General features: G+C 31.8%; 1 protein-coding gene and 1 long non-coding RNA gene across 2 annotated transcripts; one reads left to right on the top strand and one right to left on the bottom strand.

Annotated features, from left to right (window-relative positions):
* Positions 1 to 265: 265 nt before the first annotated feature.
* On the bottom strand, positions 266 to 913 carry LOC105767416 (uncharacterized). Its single transcript, XM_012586935.2, has one exon. The coding sequence runs from the start codon at positions 879 to 881 to the stop codon at positions 408 to 410; it is 474 nt and encodes a 157-aa protein (XP_012442389.1). The 5' UTR covers positions 882 to 913; the 3' UTR covers positions 266 to 407.
* A 7,686-nt stretch (positions 914 to 8,599) lies between these two features.
* Positions 8,600 to 17,412, top strand: LOC105767418 (uncharacterized). The gene is made up of 2 exons (XR_008195147.1): positions 8,600 to 8,810; positions 17,068 to 17,412. It is a non-coding gene; the product is annotated as an uncharacterized LOC105767418 (long non-coding RNA).
* The last annotated feature ends 5,167 nt before the right edge of the window (positions 17,413 to 22,579 follow it).

Below are 22,579 nucleotides of genomic sequence, written 5' to 3'. Positions count from 1 at the left end.
ATACCTCTTAACAATTATATATATAACTGCATCACCTAACTAACCATTATATATAAATTATATATAACTATTGTTAGGTTCAAAATTCGAAGATACAATATACCTTACCTACTTAATTTTATTTAATTTTTCAAAATTGTGTTAGAGTTTAGTTTTTTATTTTAATATTGTACATACTTGTATATTGTAGGTGGTTTCCGTTTGTTATTTTTAATTGGTAAAAAAAAGTAATAACAAAATTTAACTAGTAAAAGTTGATCTAAGATTGAAACTGAAAAGTTGGTTAATTAAGATAGGAAGATACATTTACAATTTAAGCCCGTATAATATAGAGTATCCTCTATATTTTGATCAAACAAACAGAAAAGCAAGGTTAAGTGAAAGAAAGCTTGATATGAAATAGTAGTTTAATTAGGCATCAAGTGAGCGTCAACCTCAACTCGAGCTACCCCATCACGGTCCTGAGCTGTTTTAGTCACTTCCACTTCCCCCACCACAAACCCACTCACGTCGCTCTTTTCACCCCTCAAAATCCTCCCTTCTTCTTCCTCATCCACGTAGTTAGGATCCTTCTCATCGATGGCTGCAGGCACCGGTGACAGCTCGTTCTCCATCATGTCATCAGGTCCTTCCCACGTGTACTTCCCTCCACGTCCCGATTTGGGCGGCGGCCGACCAATCCCAATCCCACTAGCCGGATGTCGGTCCATACGTTGCACCCCTTTGTCCTGTAACTTCTTTTCAACGTACTTGATGGTGCCCATGTTCCGAGACGGCACTTCCGCCTTCTCAACCTTCTTTCTACCCTCTTCGTCTCGACCAACTGCTCGGATCACCACGGGGGCATTCTTCTCTTCCTTTATCTGCTCGGTAGTTTCCATTTTTTCTTCATGAGCAGTTTGGATAAGAAAGATTTTGAAGTCTATATAAAGCAAGTGAAAGTAGAGATTGATGCAACTTGGAAAGAAAGAAGTAGGTGCCGTGCTGGAAGGTTGTGCATGCCACTTTGTGATGCTGGATTTTGCTTTTGCGCCACGTATACTCTCAGATTTTGGTCTGTACCCTAAATACTGCACACGTATATTTTGTTCATATGATGTACGCGGTCGGAATATAATTTTATACATGATTAATTAATGAGATAATATTCTATAATTCCATGCATCAATGAATTACATAAAATTATTTCATCGATAAATAAAATAGTAAAATAATTGGAGAGTTATAAATAAATATTAATAAACTTATTTAGTTGTAATTAAAATTAATTAAAATTTTTATCTTTCTGAACTCTTAACTGATATTCCAAGTAGATAATACCCATGTTGCACAGTATTGCATACAGGTCAATATGAAGACAAAAACACACTACACTGGTTTGCTTTTTGGATGGCATACGGTGAGGTGAGTTTGAGGATTAGAACACTAAATAATATTTAATATAAAATTAGAAATGTAAATTAAGATTTGTCATGTCAAATCATTAAGAATAAAATTAGACGTGGAAGCGTACCTGAATCCATGAATTCCTTAAAGTTTTTTCGGATCTTGGAATTTGATCTTCCAAATTAGCACACAAGAAATTCAGAGAATATTTGCTCTCTCTTTCCTAAAGATGGGATATTAGAAAAGATATCTTGTATATAATTTGGGGACCATAACCCTATTATAAAACTTTGGTACATTAGCCCTAATTCCTAATTAGCTCATCATTAATTAGAAATTGACTAGAACTGAATTACTAGAGTATCTACACATATTTGATCCATTCTTTATTTAATAATTAAAATCCAATAAACCTCAACCAAATTAGATCACTTTTAATTTGGGCTAACCTATCATGATAATAAATAATAACATGTAATTACCCTTATTATATATGTGATGTTCATATTTTCCAACAATCTCCCACTTGGACCACACACACACACACATATATATATATATACTGATTACTCTATAATTACATGTCATTATATAACCTTATGAGCTCAAAATTTTACTATCATATCCAAAAGGTATTTCGAACAATCTCGTCCATTAATTATGTTAACATAGAACTAAGGCGACTTTCGTTACATATATCGTAACTAAATCCATCCCTAATCACGTATATTAACACAACCAAATGACTTAGATCAAGTATGGATATGTAGCATGGAAATTACATGCGATATGATCTAAACATGTCTATTTCCAACTGGTCCTTCTTAAACCTTAGTGAGATAAAACCTTACCAAAATCAGAGTGTGAATAAACCAAATAAATTTTATGTCTGCAGAAAATAAACTTAATATCCATAAACTAAAATAACTATAAATGTGTCAATATCATAAAAGCATTTAAAAGTACAAACTCCCACTAAAACCAAATATCCTTAAATGACATTACACCCATATCAGCAGTGTGCTCTTATAAAACATTAGGTGTAGTCCCTTAGTAAGCGGATCCGCAATAATGGAGTTTGTCCTAATATGCTTTATAGGCATCTAACCACTCTGAACTTTTACTTTAACAACCATGAATATAAAGTCTGTGTTTTGACTTTGATGTGCTCCTGTTGCTATTGGAATGAAAGACTGCAATTTATTTTCACAATTTGCACCTTAGTGACAAAATCTTGTATCCATATTCCATCAAAATCGAAGTCTATATACTTGATGATCTCTAACTGATTAGACCTCCGTTATGTGAGCATGTAATCTTTTGTTCTCTGAAAATACCTTATAACCCTCTTGGATGCTATCCAATGGTCTAAACCAGGGTTGTTTAAAATATTTGCCTAACATCCAACAGTGTACACAATATTCCAATGTACACAAACTTGAACATACATTAGACTTCTTATTGCTAAAATGTAAAAAATCTTATGCATTTTTGTAATCTCAAAATCATTCTTAGGACATTGATTGAGACTATACTTATTATTGACAAGCAATATGTCATTAACATATAAAACCAAATATAGAACCTTACTCCCACTAAACTTATGGTATATCAATTATCGACAAAATTGATCTCTAAACTGAATTAGATAATCATTTGTTAAAATTTGTAATACTATTGATGAGAAGCATGCTTAAACCCATAGATGAAGTTCTTTAATTTGCAAATCATTAACTTTGCATCATCAGACACAAAGTTTTCTAGTTGCACCATATAAATGTATGATCAATGTTACCATTGAGAAACCATTAACTTAATATTAATCTGATGAAACTTAAGGTCAAAATATTCCACTAAAGCCATTATAACCCTTTCTCTAGTGGACCTTTTTAATGACATTCGTTCATAAGGTTGTTGAGTTTGTTCTTCTGGAACAATTACCTCATCTTGAATAGGGAGTTTTTCAACATTGTCTTATTGAGGTTCTAGATTCACTTCTTAATCAATGATAGGTATGAGAACTTAAACATTATCAAAAGTGATAGTAGGAACTGAGTTAGAATTCAAGTCCTCCTTAAAAGCAATGTCTCTAACCTTATTTCTCCCTCCAAACTCAACATCTTAAAAGAATGTTGCAATTCTTGTCTCAAAAATATTCCTAATTCTGGGATCATAAAAGTCATAGCCCCTAGACCGCTCAAAATTTCCTTGACCCTTATACTTTATAAACATCAAAGAAGTCAGAAATGATGTCATTTCAACCTTATTATTTTTAGCAAAAAATTTCTCAATTTCATCAAGGAAACCTTGGCTTGAGTAATCTTTTTAGATTCTGTGCCCCTAAAGACTTCTGAAATGTTATGCTTCATGATCATTAGACTCATGAAATTTGAACAATCCTACCTCTCAAAATCCCCTTTTTAACATTAGGGGTGTTTTACACAGTGAGAGGTGCGGGTTGTTCTTCCCTTAGTGCAATATCTATGTTCATACAGCCAAGCACTATAAGTAAATGTCTTTTCCACTCGTTGAAATTAGTCCCATTAAGTATGGGTATAGAATTTATATTAGCATATATTGTGGTAGTAGAAGATGAATTAGTTGAATACAGAACAAAAAATAAATAAAAATAAGCTCACATCAATATTCATAAGTAAACAATAAATTCAGGATAATGGCTAATCCCATCTCAAGATACTAAACACAACATTAATATCAAGTCTTTGTACAATAATATTAACAAAGGAGCGGTACTCTTGTTGTAGCAATCAAACATTCACAATAAATTATGTCAAATAATGAATTAATCTTTGAACTAACATATTGCTCACGTAAAGTACCTTATAATTGTCACAAATTTATCACTACAGATGTCGTCAAAATTACATCAAATATTAACTTACCTTTGGGTCAATTAATAAACACATGAATCACAAAAACATATAATCATCTTGATATTTTAAATAAACTAATCTACACAAAAGAGGTCACTTTAGCGGCATTTTGTTTCAACTAATCTATTTAAAATATTAGACATCCTTAATTAAAACCTAAAGCCAAAATATGAATTTATTTGTTTTAAGATATTACTCTTAATTTCATCTTTCAATCAAATTAAAAGATAATAGTTTATATATGTATATATATTTATCCCAAAACAACATACAATGATGTTGGCAAATATAATAATAGTTGAATAAATCATAAACCATAAACAACCTCACATAAGACTTCAAATTTAAACCAAATAAATTGAATAAAGGTAAACCTCATCTCAAGATGTTAGACACTCCATTAATATTTTATGTTTGGATAAAATATTAACTTGTAAGTGATATATTGGTGTAATAATCAAACATTGACAATAAGAACATGTCGAACCATAAATCGTCCTTTGGGCCAATTTATTGCTCACATGTAAAACCGAATAATTGTCACATGTTTATTATCATAGTTTCACATGTAATATTATTAACCTTCATTTGGGCCGATCAATATTAACATAACTTAAGTTACATGCACACAACCTTTTATATTTTAAAACAAAATAATTTATACAAAAAAATCACTTGGTGATTTATTGCTTCAATTAAATTATTTTAATATATATATATATATATATATATATATATATATATATAAACATACCAATATTCAAATTTAAAATTTACCCATTAGACAAATGTCAAAACTATTTTTTATTGCTTTATAGACTCAAATAACTCAAAATAAGTCTATCTTTATAATGCAATAAAAACCGAAAACTTTAATCTTTGATTTTTTTTTTTTTTGTTCCAAAATCATATATATCAAAACCAAAGAGAAATAATGTAGTGGTTCAAAGCCAAATAATTAACAAACACATGTATTCATAATTTTGACATGGACAAAAACACCAAAGCAATTCATGCATATACATGTATTTATAATCAAATAGAAAAACTTACCTTGAATTTACCATGTAAATCAAAAGTTGTATTTATGATTAAACAGATATTCACATGCATACCTGAAAAATATTTTCAAGTTGATAAATCTCAAAAAAAAAATCATAATAGTTGGCATATCCCACAATTCATACAATGAACCATATCATCATAATTTAACCAAATATTTGGAACCATAAGATGCTAAAACCTAAGATTATAGAACCAAACTTAAAATCAAATTACTTACATATGTATATAGTTGACATGAATTTGCACCAAAGCACCCATAAATTGAATATATAACCATAGCAAAAAATAAAATAAAATTTAACAACTTCAACGATATTCATCAAAACTTAATTTCACCAATTAAACTATAAAAGATATCTTATTGAATAATGGTTATAAACACATATTCACACAAACTATAATCATGCATTAATCTTCAAAATCATTGATATATATATATATATATATATATATATATACACACAATTATAATAATAGAAAAATAATATGGCATGCCTTACATATTTCATGTAAACTCAATTTATATTTATGACTAAAGACATTATCATAAAACTTCTTTATACGCACAAATACTTAAAAAATCCATAATCACCAAATATAACAAGAATCCCAAATTTTATAAAAGTCTTCAGATGCTAACTACTTATGAGAATTCATAGCATATAACAAAACCCAAATCTATTATTCCTAATACTTCAAACATAGATTTCAAAGATATTACCATAGATAATCAAAATAGTGAACACATATTATTGCAATTGAAGAATAACAATCAAACCAACTTTCATGAAATCAAGAATGCAAAGATTCTTAGTTTTGGAAATTCCGGATAATAAGTTCAATTAATTCCTCATTATCGATTAAAAATGAAAGAAGATTGAAGCATAATTGAATCTAGAGAATCAACAAATAATAACAAGTCGTATGAATACTCAAAATATACATGCTTGCAATTTCTTTAAAATATATAATAATCGACTAAAGAAAAAAAAAATTACTACATTCAATGCACTTCAAAACCAAATCTAATTCTCGTTTGTTTTATTACAAAGAATATATAACACAAGCAAAGCCTTTATATATATATATATATATATATACACACACACACACACACATATCGCATTAAAAAATACCAAAGTAATACTATGAAACATTAATAATATACTCATATTTTAAATTCAATTGTCGCTTCAATTCCATTAAAACTTACCACGATTCCTTTGAGCTCCAAACTTTTTTTAATAGATATTCCCTTTAAAACCAACACCTATATAGTTTAGGTTTTTGATCAAAAGTGAAAGCCATGATAAATTCATATTAATCCAAAAATTCAACATTGAATGAAAATTAAATTAAAATAACCCTAAAAAGATTAAGTCATAATTAATCGAAACCTAAATAAAATTATCTAGAATTTCAAAGATTCAACATTATATATAATTGAAATATCATATCTATAAAATCAATAACGAATCAATCCAAAATAATATAAAATTAATTCATTCTCAATGATTTAACATGATGAGGCTCGATACCACTTGTTAGAATTTTAAATAATATCTAATATAAAATTAGAATCAAATCGGGATCTGTCAAGTCAAATCATCAAAAATAAATCAAGAATAAAACTAGATGCGTAAGCGTACCTTAATCTATGAATTCCTTGAAGTTTTTTCGGATTTTGGAATTTAATCTTTCAAATTAGCACACAAAAAATTTAGATATTTGCTCTCTCTTTTCTAAGGATAGGATATTAGAAAAGATATCTTGTATGTAATTTGGGGACCATAACCCTAATATATAACTTTGGAACATTAGCCTTAATTCTTAATTGGCCCATTATTAATTAGAAATTGATTAAAATTGAATTACTAGAGTATCTACACATATTTGATCCATACTTTATTTAATAATTAAAGTCCAATAAATCTTAACCAAATTAGATCACTTTTTATTTGGGCTAACCGATCATGATAATAAATAATAACATGTAATTATCCTTATAATATGTGATATCCATATTTTCCGACATCCTAATCTCACCAGAACTCTTATTTTCCACGAAATAATGGTGAAGTGAAAGGAAAGGCCGTCAGTAGAAACGTTTGTACCACTTAACCTCTATTTTTTATTCAATTTTGTTTATTAATTCAGTTTAGTTGACGGGTTTGCTAGATTTCATAAATTCTTTAAAGTGGGTTTCTATAAAAATTGAATATATTATTTAATAAATAGAAAGTAAAGATATTATTAATTATGTTCTTATATAATAATGGTATAAGTTTTATTTTTATATAAAATTTTATCATCTATAAATATAATTTTAATTAATATTTAAAACATTTTAAAATAATTTAATTTAATAAAATCATAAATTTAATAAATTTTAATTCTTATTTAATAAAAATAATTTTTAAATATTTATCATATTATAGATATTAGTGTCTCTTATTTGAACGTGTTAATATTTTTTAACTATCATTTAACATTAATATAATTTATTTTAAATTTAATATTTAATATAAATATTATATAATTTATTTTAATTTAATGTGATTAATGATATTTTTTTCACTTCACTGCTGCAATTGAATCCAAACACACATTCTACCATAATTTTTAATTTTATTACTACAATGTTCAATTTCACCGCTATAGTAATTAATCTCACCCTCACCATTGTTTTTAATCTCGTCGGAGTCAATCTCATTGCTCATCCAAAGGGAGCCTAGCGGCATTGTTTCAGGGATCAAACAAAGTAAAATTTTGAGAAAATTTGGAAAATGATGTTTGATGGAGAATTTTTATGAAAGTAAAATTGATATGTGGGTTAGAAATCTATGAAAAGAATTGTGGAAGTGAAAATGTGATAAAAAGGATTAAATTGAAAATATTAAAAAATTAAAGGACTAAAATAAAAATTTGACCAAATAGAGAAAATGTGAATTATTTTTGATTATTGGAATGATGAAAATTACTTCTAGACTAAATTGGAAAATATTTGAAAGTATAGAAATTAAATTATAATTTTTTTTTAGGTTTTTTCATTTGAATTTTATTTGAAAATATCATGGAAACAAACTATTAAAATCATTAGAACAATTTTGGACCATTGGATGAGCTTAGGATGGGGGAATTGCATGTGGACCATACTTTTGAGAAGTTTGCCTTGTTGGCCTTTGACGGAGTATTTTCAGTGGGATAAAAAAGGGAAAAGATGACAAAAAATAAAATAAAATTCGTCTTCTTCCCCCCTGCTTCCGTTCACCATAGCTGAGAATGGGAGAAACTTTGTTTTTCAACTCTTCACATTTTCTCCAAATCAAACCAAAACTTCGACTCCAAACTTAGATTTCTTGATAAAATCAAGTAGAAAATTTGATTCCAAGCTCATTTCCTCCATCAACTCCACCATTCAAGCTTAGAGTTTTATGGGTTCATGAGAGAGAAAGCTACCATAAAGTAAGAAATACTGTTCTCAGCACCTTTTAAGTTATTATTTGATATTATTTTCATGGGAAAGCTTTCAAAACTTGTATATTGAAATTTTGTTTATTCTTGGGCATTAAGAAAAAAATGGAAGTGGTTATATGAGGACTTCCAAGCTTGCATTAGTAAGGATTCAAGTGTTGGATAGGTAGGAATTGAGTTTTGAACCATCCAAAACGTCAGTACCCGTTTGGACTTTCATACTTTCCTTAGATAAGATTAAGTATTAATTTGAATATTTGGTTAATAAAGTGATGAAATAAAATGTATGTGAATGAAACATGAAACCATTGCCGAATATTTTGATATTAAGCTCTATGTTAGACTAATGGAATATGGGAACTTGTGTACAATGGTATAATGAGAATAAAATAAAATGATAGAATAAAAGTGAATATTTTCATGGTAGCTAATAATAATTTTAGTGAATATCATACATGTGTACTAAATGACTATTGTGTAAAATAATACAATTGAGAAAAATTCATGTATCATAAGACTTAAAAGTTGAATGTCGTTGTTGTGCAATGTGAAATAATAGACAATAAAGCCTTGATGAGAAAGGACAAACTTAGACACAAATGAATATGTACATGAAAAAGCATTGGTGATAAGGCTCACCTATATGGGAAATAAACATTGAAAGATTATAAATTGGCAACAAGTTTGCTAGTAGGCACTTGGAAATGTAATCTTAAAATATGAATGAATTTGTTATAAATGGCAATGTCTATGTAAATGTCCTGCTCGAATTTATATTTGTTTTCTTTGAGATTTTAGATAAGACTGAATTATGGACTAGTGGTTAAGTAGTAGTAAATTGCTCTTATGACCCGAGTTCAACTTCCCTTACACACGTATTTTTAAAACTTTCGACAAACCTTGTGGTCAACCCTTGATTCCTGCCCATGATGGTGGAGATGATGTTGGGGTTGACCCATAACTTGTCTTCCTCTTTGTAAACATCTCTACAATATTCCCTTTCACTTTTCTTTCCCATCTTTTCCTCCATTTGGCCGCCCTTTTCCTTTTTTCTTCTTTTCCCTACTTTTTTTTGTTTGCACCATTATACACCACCATTTCTTCCTTTGTTCAATCCATATCTCCACCTTATACCGCATACTTTCTTCTTTTTCGTTGTCCCTCATCCTTTCCCATCCCTTTTGCATTACTACCACCCGTCGTCATCGCACCGCCACTACGCTGCCATCGTGTCGCCGTCGCGTTGCCGTCGTGCTACCACTGCATCGTCGTGTCACCACCATGCTGCCACCACCATTATTCTTCTTTTCTCCTCCTTTTTCTTATTATTTTTGTTGTAGCCGAATCTCCTATTTTTCTTCTTCCTTTTTATTTTTCTTTGGTCGAAACTCTGTTATTCTTTTCCTTTGATCATCCATTTCAAATCTATGAAGCATGTGGATGTTTAGACCAAATCTGAGTTGTTAGAAGTGCTATCATAACCGAACTGTAAACAGGAGATAGTTGATCAGATCTAGGCAAGATCTAATCGGATCTGCAGTGAAGGAGTACAATGGTTTAGATCTAATATTGTTTGGACGTACACAATAAGGTGTGTTTTTTGATATCAGAGTGATTATTTATATTATTTGTATCCAATCGATGGCATGGATGTTTTTGGAGTAATATTGGAATGAGATCTGTACCTTTTGTTCGGGTTGGTCGTATGTAAGTGTTCCTAGCTAAAGTTTAGTGTTTGGGCCAAAATTGTGTATACTGCAACTATATGTTTTGTATTGTTTCGCATGTTCTGTAGTTCTAAAACATGTATATTGATAATGATATTATGATTACATGTTAATACATGTCTACTGTTACAGTTATTACTGATAGCATGATAAAACATGTTCACTACTAATAATATACTGCATGCATGGTAAACCATGCTCACTTTTTCTGTTAAATCTGATTACATGTTGAAAACATGCCTACTGTACTGATTTTGCTACTTTCACTGTATGTCATATTGCATTGTATTGGGGTTGGATCGATTATGAAAGGAGAAAATTCTAGCAGTTTATTTGCACTACTAGTGGCTTGTCCGCATAATTCTAGTAGTTTATCTGCAATTCTAGTAGCTTGTCTACATATTTCTGGTAGTTTATCTGCATATCTGGTGGTTTATAAACATATTTCTGGTAGTTTATCTGCAAATATTTGTGGCTTGTCCACAACGCGGTGTGTAGGGATGGATGAGTTGTGGGGAACTATTATTGTGGTGTGTAGAGATATTGGGTAGGATCTTTCTCTATAACTCAAAACTGCATAGTCATACACTAACATATACATGTATTCTGAAAATTGTGATTCTGTACTATTTTGATATTTTGTATATTAGTTGTCTGATGCGCTATATTTTTCTATACCGTTCTGATTACTTGAGTTATGACTCACACTGAGCTTTTTAAGCTCACTCCTTAGTTTACTGTTTTTTTAGATAACCAACGAGGTTAGGATTTGGATTCGAAAATCGAAGGAGCATCTCGGATAATTTTTAATAAACGTAATTTTTAACTTAATATTTATACTTTTGTTATTTGGGACTATAATGTTTTATTTGGACTGTGGCATGAGACTTTAATTTGGGTTTATTTCAGCATGCATGACATTTAAGTTTTAAACTGTCTAAACTTAGAAATTGATTTAATTATGCATGCAATCTAGTTTTTAATTAAAAATCTCTCAAATACCACTTTTTCTGCTACAATATGGAAAATGAGTTTTGAAAAGTAAATAAGTTGGAAATCAACTAAGTTTTAAAAAATAATCAATCTTTGTAAAGTATATATTTAAGTCAATTGTTTTATGTTTGAAACTCATACGTTTTTCAGAAATTAAGAGATTTACACAATTTTATATGGAAAGGTAACCAAATGGTTTGAAAAACACTTTTTGAAATTTGATGGTTTTACTAGGCCATTTCAGTGGCCAAGTAACCTTCAAAATCAGGTCATAATGTCTAGGTCGGGTTTGGAAGGTTACAGTAAACATGTTTTGAAATTGGATTTCCTCAAATGATAATAAGTGTTAAAAGCGCTAGTAGCTTGGTCAAATAGTTAGGATACGATTGATATGCCAATAAAGGATGTATGCTCACGTGTGTTAGAAGATGTGGTTTCAAATCATGTTTAAAGACTAAAGCGTAGCACTTTGTGCATTATGGATCCATTACTTTATAGTCTTCAAATGTAAGCACTTCGGTGTGTTATCTTGGTGTGAGCGGTTGGTTAGTCTTGAGTATCCAACGTCTAATTTTCTAAGCTTACTAACCACACCTTAGTGTGCGTGCATCGAGGCTATAAAACAATGTAGGTTAAAAATATAAATATGCGGTATATTGCAATCGAACAAGTCAAATTGTAATATAGATTTATTTTCAATGAAATACAAAAGTATTCCAATGATCATACCTAAGGGAGGTATGACTAAAATTGATCCTAATAGCAATAAAGAACATGCAAACTAACTCTAAATAGCTACTAATCTAATTACTATAGTACAACTAAGGATGAATTGAAAATGTAAAATTAATTACTACTAAAGGACCTAATTGTATAAATATCAAAACTAGAAGATAAATTATCGAGAATGAAAAACAGAAATTTGATTAATATCCATGGTTGTAATTAACCTAGAATTAAGGATTTTACTGATTAATTATTAACAAACCTAATTAATACCTTTCGGCCTATAATTCTATCAATTAATCAATTTACTCCATTTATCTTTAGACATGATAGATCTAAACAAGGCTAGATCGAATTGGTTCCAAGTAAAATCTCATTTTGGCCTCATCTACCTAAATTACTACCTAGAGGTGTCAATTTTAGGGTTTAAGCTTATTCGAATTAATCCAATTAATCAAATTCAACCCTACATCCGATTAACTATTCCCACTTCAATTAACCAACCCCTTTAGGAAATTAGTTACTACCTATTCTAATTATACTCAACCCAATTAATCCACAAAACATTAATAAAATGAAAGGACGAAAGAATAAAGGGTTAAGGGATGCTCAAAAATTTGAAGAATCTGGTGATTAAAATCACTTGGACGACAGAAGAGATTATTGATCACTTACAATTGATGGTAAACCCACAACAAAAAAATAATAAGTAAATAGAGAAAACTAAGAACAAAACTAAGATGAACTAAACTTTACTAAAAACAGAAAATTGACAATAATAAAGTTCAATGGAAATCCTATGAGTCTATTTATTAAACTATTCTAAAGCGTAATCAAGACTCTTTTGAATGGTGTTTTTAAGTTACGTTTATAGCATTAATGGTATTTGACCGAATCGATCGACACTACCCTCAGTTAAGAGTTAAGGTTGATTGTGCGAATGGAAACAACCTTGTAGATTTTAAGTTTCTCAAGCATCAATGTGACGACATTACAAGTCCAATGTCGTGGCTTTACAGGCAGTTTGCTCAAGTCTTTGGAAAAAGCTTCGATGTCGTGACTTTGCTTCTTAATATTGCAAACTTGTTGCAGCTTTTGATCGACTTCCATCTTTGGCTATTGAGAATGTTGCAACTTCAAGTTTTGGATGTCACAAGTTCTTACTTCCAATGCCGCGACCTTGGCAATAGTTTACTTGCCTTGTCGATGTTGGTAAAAATATATTTTAAGTCTTAGTGTAGCTTCAATGTCGCAACTTAGGGTCTTTATATTGCAACATTCTGGCCAATCCACTAACTTTTTGGCTTGGTTCAAGTTGTTTCTTGCACACTACATCAACTTGTTAGAACTTCATTAGGCTTGAGTTGGCCTAATTGGTTGATAAAAACAATAAAAAGGCTTTACTTTATTCAATTAATCATAACTATCATCAAATTCATAAAACTGCGAAAATAACATAAATGAGATTGTGACACCCCACACTCGACTCGATTGTCGAGCCTGAATGCGTGACATCATATTACGTTGTCGATGCAACTTAGACTAGATCAATAGCATATTATTAAATAACATGCATTCAAATAAATAAAATTTCATAAAAACTCAATTTAAACATATAAGTATAATTATTAAATGCTAATGAAACATGTTTAAAGTTCTTAAATATTGTAGAGGGTTAAAAACGGGGCTAGGATCTAAATCCAAACTCATTTATCCAAATTCTACTAGTGTCTCGAGACCTGATAGATTTTAATTAAATTTGATAGACATGTCTCGAGACATTTGGGTCCATGTCTTGAGGCTATACCCTTTTATGTCTCAAGACTAGTATCGAGATGAACTTCCTCTATTTTTTTAATTTAGCTTTGGTGTTTGGAAGTCTCGAGATAATAGGTTATTGTCTCGAGACTTGGAACAAGGCAAATTTATTTTAGATTTGATGTGCCCTTGTCTTGAGATACAGGTCACTTTGTCTTGAGACCTAAACAATGTTGTCTCAAGAATTGTATGATTAGTCTCAATACCTAAGCTAATGCAATGCACCAAATGGTCAATTTTGATCTTGCAATCTTGAGGCTTGTTCTTGTTGTCTTGAGACTCTGACATAGAATTGTCAAAGCGAGCAATTTAATGTACACAACATGAAATCAATGCCCGAACTATCTTGTACCAACATATGGCTACACACATTGATTTTTTGTATTTATATATGCCAAATTAAGCTCTTTAAACACTTCAAGAGCTTTTTCTAAAATATTTTGTAGTGTATTTTGTTATATTTTCTCTTTTTATAGATTTCATAGTTAATTTTAGTTTTTATCACATTTTCATGCTTTTGTTAATAAAATGAAAAATATAAGCCATTAAGGATTTAATATTTGAGTTGAGTTTGTTTCAGACACTTAGTTGATGTAAGAATGAGAAAATGAGCCTAAATTGGTGCCAAAGTTGTGATATCAAGATGCTGATCTTGCAACACCAACATTATTGCCATCAACTAAGGAGTTAGACTTCACCAAATGACACGATTAAGTAGACTGCCTCTAAAGTCGCAAGATTAAGGAGTTGATGTTGTTAGATCTAGTTCTCGCAGTGTAGTATATTTGTCTATGTAAACTTGTATTTTTTTTGAATAGATTGGTTTAATAAAATTATCTATAAATTACATTAATACCCTTAATTATTGTCCTCAATGGTTTTTGCACGCAAAGGAAAATAGAAGCAAATATTGGCTCACTGGTTATCTAATGTTTAACTAATACTAAGTGGTATTGTTGGGTCAGATCGTAATAAAGAAAGACAATATTATATTAGTAGATGGACCTAAAGATGTCTTTACTCTAATCAGAAATAAGTAAACCAGTTGAAAGGTGAATATGATGTCTATCAAGTCTAATTGGATAGATGCTTTGTCATTTGATAAGAACAATAACAACCCAAAAATTAATGGTATCAAAAAATACGATTTTAGGACCCGTTTCTATAAATCGAGCTTGTAAATATTATTAAATATTTATGGAGTTATTATATAAGTGAATTGCATTTTGGATAGGTAATTTGTTCGAATTAATGACTACTTAGGGTTCAATGACTAATATAACATCCCATCCGATGAAGCCCTAGTGCTCGGTGTTGTTTTAGGAGGTAAAAATTTTAGAATAGGATTTGAGTAAGGTGTTGGATTTAACTAAAAGGTTGAAGTCTACGAGTATGCCCTTGGGCAAAGCCCTAGTGCTCGATATTGTTTTAGGAGTAAAAATCTTCTTTCATTTGAATATGATTCATCCATTGGGAATTTAGAGGGTTCAAGTTGCTAGAATGATCATTTGCCTTAGTAACATTTTTTGTTGCCTTGCTAGTTTCTGTTTTACTTGAAGACAAGTAAAAACTCAAGTTTAGGGGTGTGATAGCACTAGAAAGAGCATAGGTTTTCCCCCTTATTTATTGGTTAAATTGTTCTCATTTAGTTATCTTTAGCATACATTTTAGCATTTTTAGTTTAGTAAATTGCATTTTATAACTCAGTGAATCCTAGCTTATTTTATCCTTAATTTTGCTATCTTTTTGCATTAATGTTGCTGCATGAGTTAATTCTAGATTGCATCCAGAATTATCGTCGTAGCTGACAACTGTCCGGATAAGAATTAAAATTGCGTGAGCTATCCAGTCTGGTATAACCAACCTATATGTACAAGGACAAAATAATTTTGAGGAAAGGACACTTGTACTGTTGGAGGAGGAAATAAAAGGTGGACGTTAGAAAAAAAAGAAGGCTTTTTTTTTCGGATCATCATCTTCATCATCCTAGCTTAAAGCTTGCGACCATGGTAGCTTAAGCCTTTCATGAGTGAGCTAACATGAAAATTAGATGCAGACTAGCTTTTGACGAGGACACCTAAGTGCGAGACAAGAGGGAATAGAGAATTCTGTCGAGTTGTCTAGGGATAGTATTCTCCAAACAATTCTTTCTTATTTCTTTCTAAATACTGGTGATTATTCTCTGTTTTTTTTGTTTGTATGAAAGTACACATGAATTCTTGGTTAAATTTTATCTTATTCAATCTTTCTTTTATTGTTTAATCATGGGGTTTGAATGTTTTTTAACACGGAAGTGTTACTGTAGTCACTGACACTGGAAATTGTAGTGACAGTTTGAGCCAACAAGCATTATAACAGAAGTTGAGTGAGGATTAGAGGAATTTAGTCCATTTGTTCTTAATAGTGCCATATTTCCATCATTGGAAGGTGAGGTTAGCATGCATGTTTAAGTTTTAGATTAATTAGAGGAGTGACGTTGGGTAAGATATACATTGAATTTTATTGCCTCAACAATCATCTATCTTTTTATACCTTGTGAATGCTGAAGATTCTTGTTGGGGATCCCAGTTTATCATTATCATATTTTATTTTATTGTTTTCAAGTTATTGCATCGACAACTATTCTCACAATTTATCTCATTTCTATCTAGTTGTTGCACTGACATTAATAGACAAAAGACTACCATTCCTGTGGGATCGATATCCCACAGACTCACATCTGTCTACTATACTTGCATCGATAGTGTACACTTGCACATTATTGCTATGATGTTAAACAGCCGATCAAGTTTTCAGCGCCGTTGCCGGGGATGACGTTTGTTTAATGTTTATTTTTGTTTTTTTTTTGTGTTTTTGCACTTTATTTTCCTTATGTAATATTAAGTATTCACTAACTGGTTTTTCTTTGTTGCTATTTATTTAACTTCATTGTAGGTGTTTTATTACTCGAAGAAATTCTAATTTTCTTGCCAATTTTGATCCAGAAATTGAAAGGACTGTTCGAAGTAGACTTCGAGAACAAATAAATATGGCTTTACCAGGGAACAATGCAGCCATACCCTTGATGCAACAGCAAAATGTTAATAACCTATTGTTGCCACAAGATGCTCGCATACAAAAATAGGAATATATGAGATTTTGTAGTGCCTGTCTTGGATGATTTACAACCAGGAGTTGTTAGGCCAGCAATCCAAGCTGGGAATTTTGAACTCAAGCTAGTAATGTTTCAAATGTTGAATTCTAATGCACAATATGTTGGAATACCACATGAAGATTCAAAAGAACATCTTAAATCCTTTTTATTGATCTGTGCTTCCTTTAGTCAAGAAGGCGTTCCTTATTCCTTACAGGGAAGATCCCATACTTGGTTTTTTGGACTACTTGCCGGATCAATTACTTCTTAGGATGTACTAACAACACAGTTTGTTTTGCGATTTAACCTGCCAACAATGAATGCTCTTCTTCGAAATGATATTACTGCTTATCATCAACTAGATGATGAAAATCTTCACACCACATGGGAACGTTATAAATATTTACTTTGACGTTGTCTCATGCACAAAAATTGAGATTTTTTATAATGGGCTGAATTCACATACAAGGAATCTTGTCGACGCATCAGCTAATGGACCGCTGCTGGATTGTACTTATAATGATGCTTTGAGAATTCTTGAGAGAATTGCTCAAAATGATTATCAATACCCTATCTCTAGAGCTGCACAAGAAAAAACTATTCCAGGAGTTATTGAATTGGATGCAATAACTGTACTAAGTGCTCAAGTTTCTTCTCTCACAAACATGATTAAAAATATGCAAGGGACTAGTGGAGTTGCACCTATACAAGTCGCTTAGCTAGTTGATGTTCTTACCTTTTTATTGTGAGATTTGTAGTGACAACCATAGCTATGAAGATTGTTCACAACATGCAGAGAATGCCTGTTATATTAGTAACATCTGCAAAAATTCTTATGGTAACTCTTACAACAACTTTGGATGCAACCAATAGTTTTGGGGAACTCAGAATGCTTGACGAAATGCTGTGACATTCAAATATAGGAATACATCTACTTAGGGAAATTATAATCCTAGGCAAGGGAATTACAATCCACAACCACAGAACTACAATCAACACACTCAAATGCATCCACAACAAGGCTAAACACATCCACACCAAAATCTGATGCAGCCACAACACTCTTCAAGACCAAATCAACATGTTCAAGGACATCGACAACAACTGTACACTCAAGCTTCTACTTCTGACTTGTTAGCAACTCTTGAGGTGTTAATGCGGGATGATATTACTCACATGGAAGCATATTACTCACATTGGACCACTCCATGTGGCCTCTCTTACACAAGAAGTAGCTGATGGTGCCGGGGCAGAGCAGGGAACTGAGGAGCAATCTGAGGACCGTGGAAAGCCCAAGGAAAAGAAAAGAAAGCACTCTAGGGATAAAAAAAGAAAGAAGGAGAAGAAAAAGAGGAAAAAGAAACATCATGCAGCCACATCGACGGCTGCGAATAATTGAGTTATTTTGATAAGTATACATCGTCATTGTATTTTTTTATTGTCATTACATTTTCATGTTAGTGCATTGGGGACAATGTAAACTTTAAGTTTGGGCAAATGCACATGGGGCTTGGAAATACACCCACATTTCAAAATATTTTTTTTGAAAATAAAGCAACAAGGTTTAATTATAGTTAATGAAAATTGTTCGAAATTTTTTGTTACATTCGATGCTCAATTCTTTAATCATGTAAATTATCAATGAATGAGTTGGATAAATTTGACAGAAGGTTGTAGCTTCAATTCTTTGATGAATAGATTAGGTTGCATTAGTAATGGATGACTGATATCATTCCATAAATCTTGAATGAATATGCTTTTACAGCTGTTTATATATGTATATATAGTTATAAATTAGAGACACTTCAAAGTGGGTGTAGTGTGGAATGTTAAAGACGGAGCACTCCAATACTAGCGTTAGAAAAATCAATCTGGCCAATGGCTATCGCTGCATGAGTGTGTGTCAGCACAATTACGTACTCCATGGGGGTTTGTTGTACCTTATTGTTACTTCTCAAGAACAAGGGTACACTAATGCAATGATATACCTTATTCTGAAAAATAATATTTGTATATATAATATATAAATACTTAGTATTGTACAATAAATGCTTTAATGGTAGATAAAACTTAGGGTTTGAAGCATGATGCTAGCATTGATGAAGTTGCAACCTTATTCATTCATGCTTATGAATTTTGATACAATATTCTTTCATCTGAATGTGATTCATCCATTGGGAATTTAGAGGGTTCAAGTTGCTAGAATGATCCTTTGCCTTAGTAAAATTTTTTGTACCATTGCTAGTTTCTGTTTTACTTGAGAACAAGTAAAAACTCAAGTTTGGGGGCGTGATAGCACTAGAAAGAACATAGGTTGTCCCCCTTACTTATTGGTTAAATTGTTCCCATTTAGTTATCCTTAGCATACATTTTAGCATTTTCAGTTTAGTAAATTACATTTTATAACTCAGTGAATCCTAGCCTATTTTATCCTTAATTTTTCTATACTTTTGCATTAATGTCGCTGCATAAGTTAATTCTAGATTGCGTCTAGAATTATCGCCGCACCTAACAGCTGTCTAGATAAGAACTAAAATTACGTGAGCTATCCAGTCTAGTATGACCAACCTGTACATACAAGGACAGAATAATTCTACGGAAAGGACACCTGTAATATTGGAGGAGGACATAAAAGGTGGACGTGAGAAGAAAAAGAATGTTTTTTTTTTGAATCATCATCTTCATCATCCTACCTTAAAGCTTGCTGCCATGGCAACTTAAGCCTTTCACGGGTGAGCCAACGTGAAAATTAGATACAGAATAGCTTCTGACGATGAGACCTAAGTGCAAGACAAGAGGGAATAGAGAAATTTAGTTGAGTTGTCTAGGGATAGTATTCTCCACTCAATTCTTTCTTATTTCATTCTCTGTTTTTTGTTTGTATGGAAGTACACATGAATTCTTGGTTAAATTTTTTCTTATTCAATCTTGCTTTTATTGTTTAATCATGGGGTTTGAATGTTTTTTAACATGAAAGTGTTACTACAATCACTGACACTGGAAAGTGCAGAGACAGTTTGAGCCAACAAGCATTACAACGACAGTTGAGTGGGGATTAGAGGAATTTAGTCCACTTGTTCTTAATAGTGTCGTATTGCCATTATCAGAAGGTGAGGTTAGTATGCATGTTTAAGTCTCAGATTAATTAGACGAGTGACGCTGGGTAAGATATATATTGAATTTTATTGCCTCGACAATTACATATCTTTTTATACCTTGTGAGCCCTTAGTATTCTGCTGAAGATTCATGTTGGGGATCCCAGTTTATCATTATCATATTTTATTTTATTGTTTTCAAGTTATTGCATCGACAACTATTTTTACAATTTATCTCGTTTCTATCTAGTTGTTGCACCAACATTAATAGACAAAAGAATACCATCCCTGTGGGATCGATATCCGACAGACTCACATCTGTCTACTATACTTGCATCGACAGTGTAAACTTGCACATTATTACTGTGATGTTAAATAGTTCATAACAAATGCAATGAAGTCAAAGAGAAAGAGAATGATAAGTATGGAAATCTCGAAAGGAATAATGTATATGGTGAACCTTGAAAGTACAAGTCCATAAGAAAGATTCTGGCAAACTCTGCCTAGTAACATAGGATGAACAGTTAAGCTAAAATGTGCCAAGGCAAATGAAAAGTCACGAACATGAACCCAAGGGAATTTATATATCAACCCAATCAAGAGTATTCTGAATGTATAACCCTCTGAATTAGGAATGGTTAGGGAGTCATGAAATGATAAGGCGAAGGATACGAATATGGTATCAAAATTATGAAAGGCATGTTATGATTCCCAAGCAAGGATGGGACCATAGTGAAGTATTCGCCAGAGTCAAGGGAAGGAATATAACAAAGGGGATTGATAATGGACTTCTCAAATATGGTTCAGGTAAAAGAGGGCTTACTCTCTAGGATTTCATGAACTTACCTCTATGCTTTTATGTCACAGGTAAACTGAGATGGGATTACGCTAGCAGGAATGATGCCATGGCTGCGCCAGAAATAATGGCAGGATAGGCTATTATGCATACAGAACGGGTGAAGCAACGCATTAGTGTTTGATAGAAATGTTATGAATAAGCTATGAAATTTTCCAATAAGCCTTGTAGCATAGTAAATAATATTGTTTAGAGGTAGAACAAGTAGAGCCTTGTAAATAAGTTTGTTATGTATACTTGTAAATCCTCACCGAGTGAAAGGCCTTGTTCAAATGGTTGTAAGTAAATATTATCCACCGAGACATAAGTTGGCTGGGTAACGTTACTAAATAAGATGTATTTGTTGAAGGTTGTATGTTTTGGATAAGTATAAGTCTGTGATAGAGTGGTAACACTTGAGTTTCAGATTCGATGAATTGGATCAAGTTGAGGGTTTTACAAGTTGTGGTATCAGAGCCTAAGTTTAACCAATTCTCGAACGATAGAATATGAAGAATCCATGTATGCATAATGCTCTAAGCCTAGTTTAGTCCTTCAGGTATGTTAAATTTTTTTACTATGATATTAATGTAGAACTAACAACTAATAAAAGGAAAATAATGACAAAATAAAGGAACAAGGGAAAGACAAAGGATCATTCCATTCATAATGGGATGTCTTACAAAAAGGAAACAATAAAAAGAAAGTACAAAACAAGATAAAAGAACATCTCAGTCAGTGGGCTGGTTGGCGAGATCAATCGAAGCCTTATTTGGCTAAAGATGTGCTTCAGGGTTTTGCTTTGCAGTTACCAAGTCCTTTTCTTCATCCTCAACTCCAAGAGTAGCAAGGGTAGCTAGGACAATAAGTTGCTTCCACTTTTTTTGGAAGGCCTCCCAATCTTCGCCCTCAAGATTGTAAACATCGAAGTTGAGTGAGTCAATAGGGACGCCCTTTAAATACTCAAAGTCTACCCTACTAAAGTTAAAAGGACCTACGACCACTTGGGTGTGTAGGATTGGGTTTGCTTTCCACTGTGGTAGGGCCTCTGATCTGACACAAATCAATGTGGCAGATTAGGCTTTTTTTGAAATACTTAAGGAGTTTTTTCTCGAGAAAAATAATGTTTTTACCTTTGGGAGGTCTAACGTGTGTTTGAGTGATGTAGGGACATGTCGGAGGTCGAAAATGAGCGAAAATGACATTTAGTGTAAGGGTATCATAATATCCAACCCTTGGAATCATGATACCTCTGATAGTATAGAAAACCAAGGAGACCCTTCAATGGTATTGTTGCATCCTCCTTGGGTATCGCAATATCCACCTCTCAAGTAAGACCCCCAAGTTCAATACTGCCCGAGATATTGGGATATCCCTTTTTGGGTATTGCGATATCGCCTTCATCAATGGGAAAAACTTGGACAAAAGGGCA

The sequence above is a fragment of the Gossypium raimondii genome, chromosome 4, assembly GCF_025698545.1.
Source record: "Gossypium raimondii isolate GPD5lz chromosome 4, ASM2569854v1, whole genome shotgun sequence".
Lineage (NCBI taxonomy): Eukaryota > Viridiplantae > Streptophyta > Magnoliopsida > Malvales > Malvaceae > Gossypium > Gossypium raimondii.
This window is presented reverse-complemented; position numbering and strand designations above follow the sequence as displayed.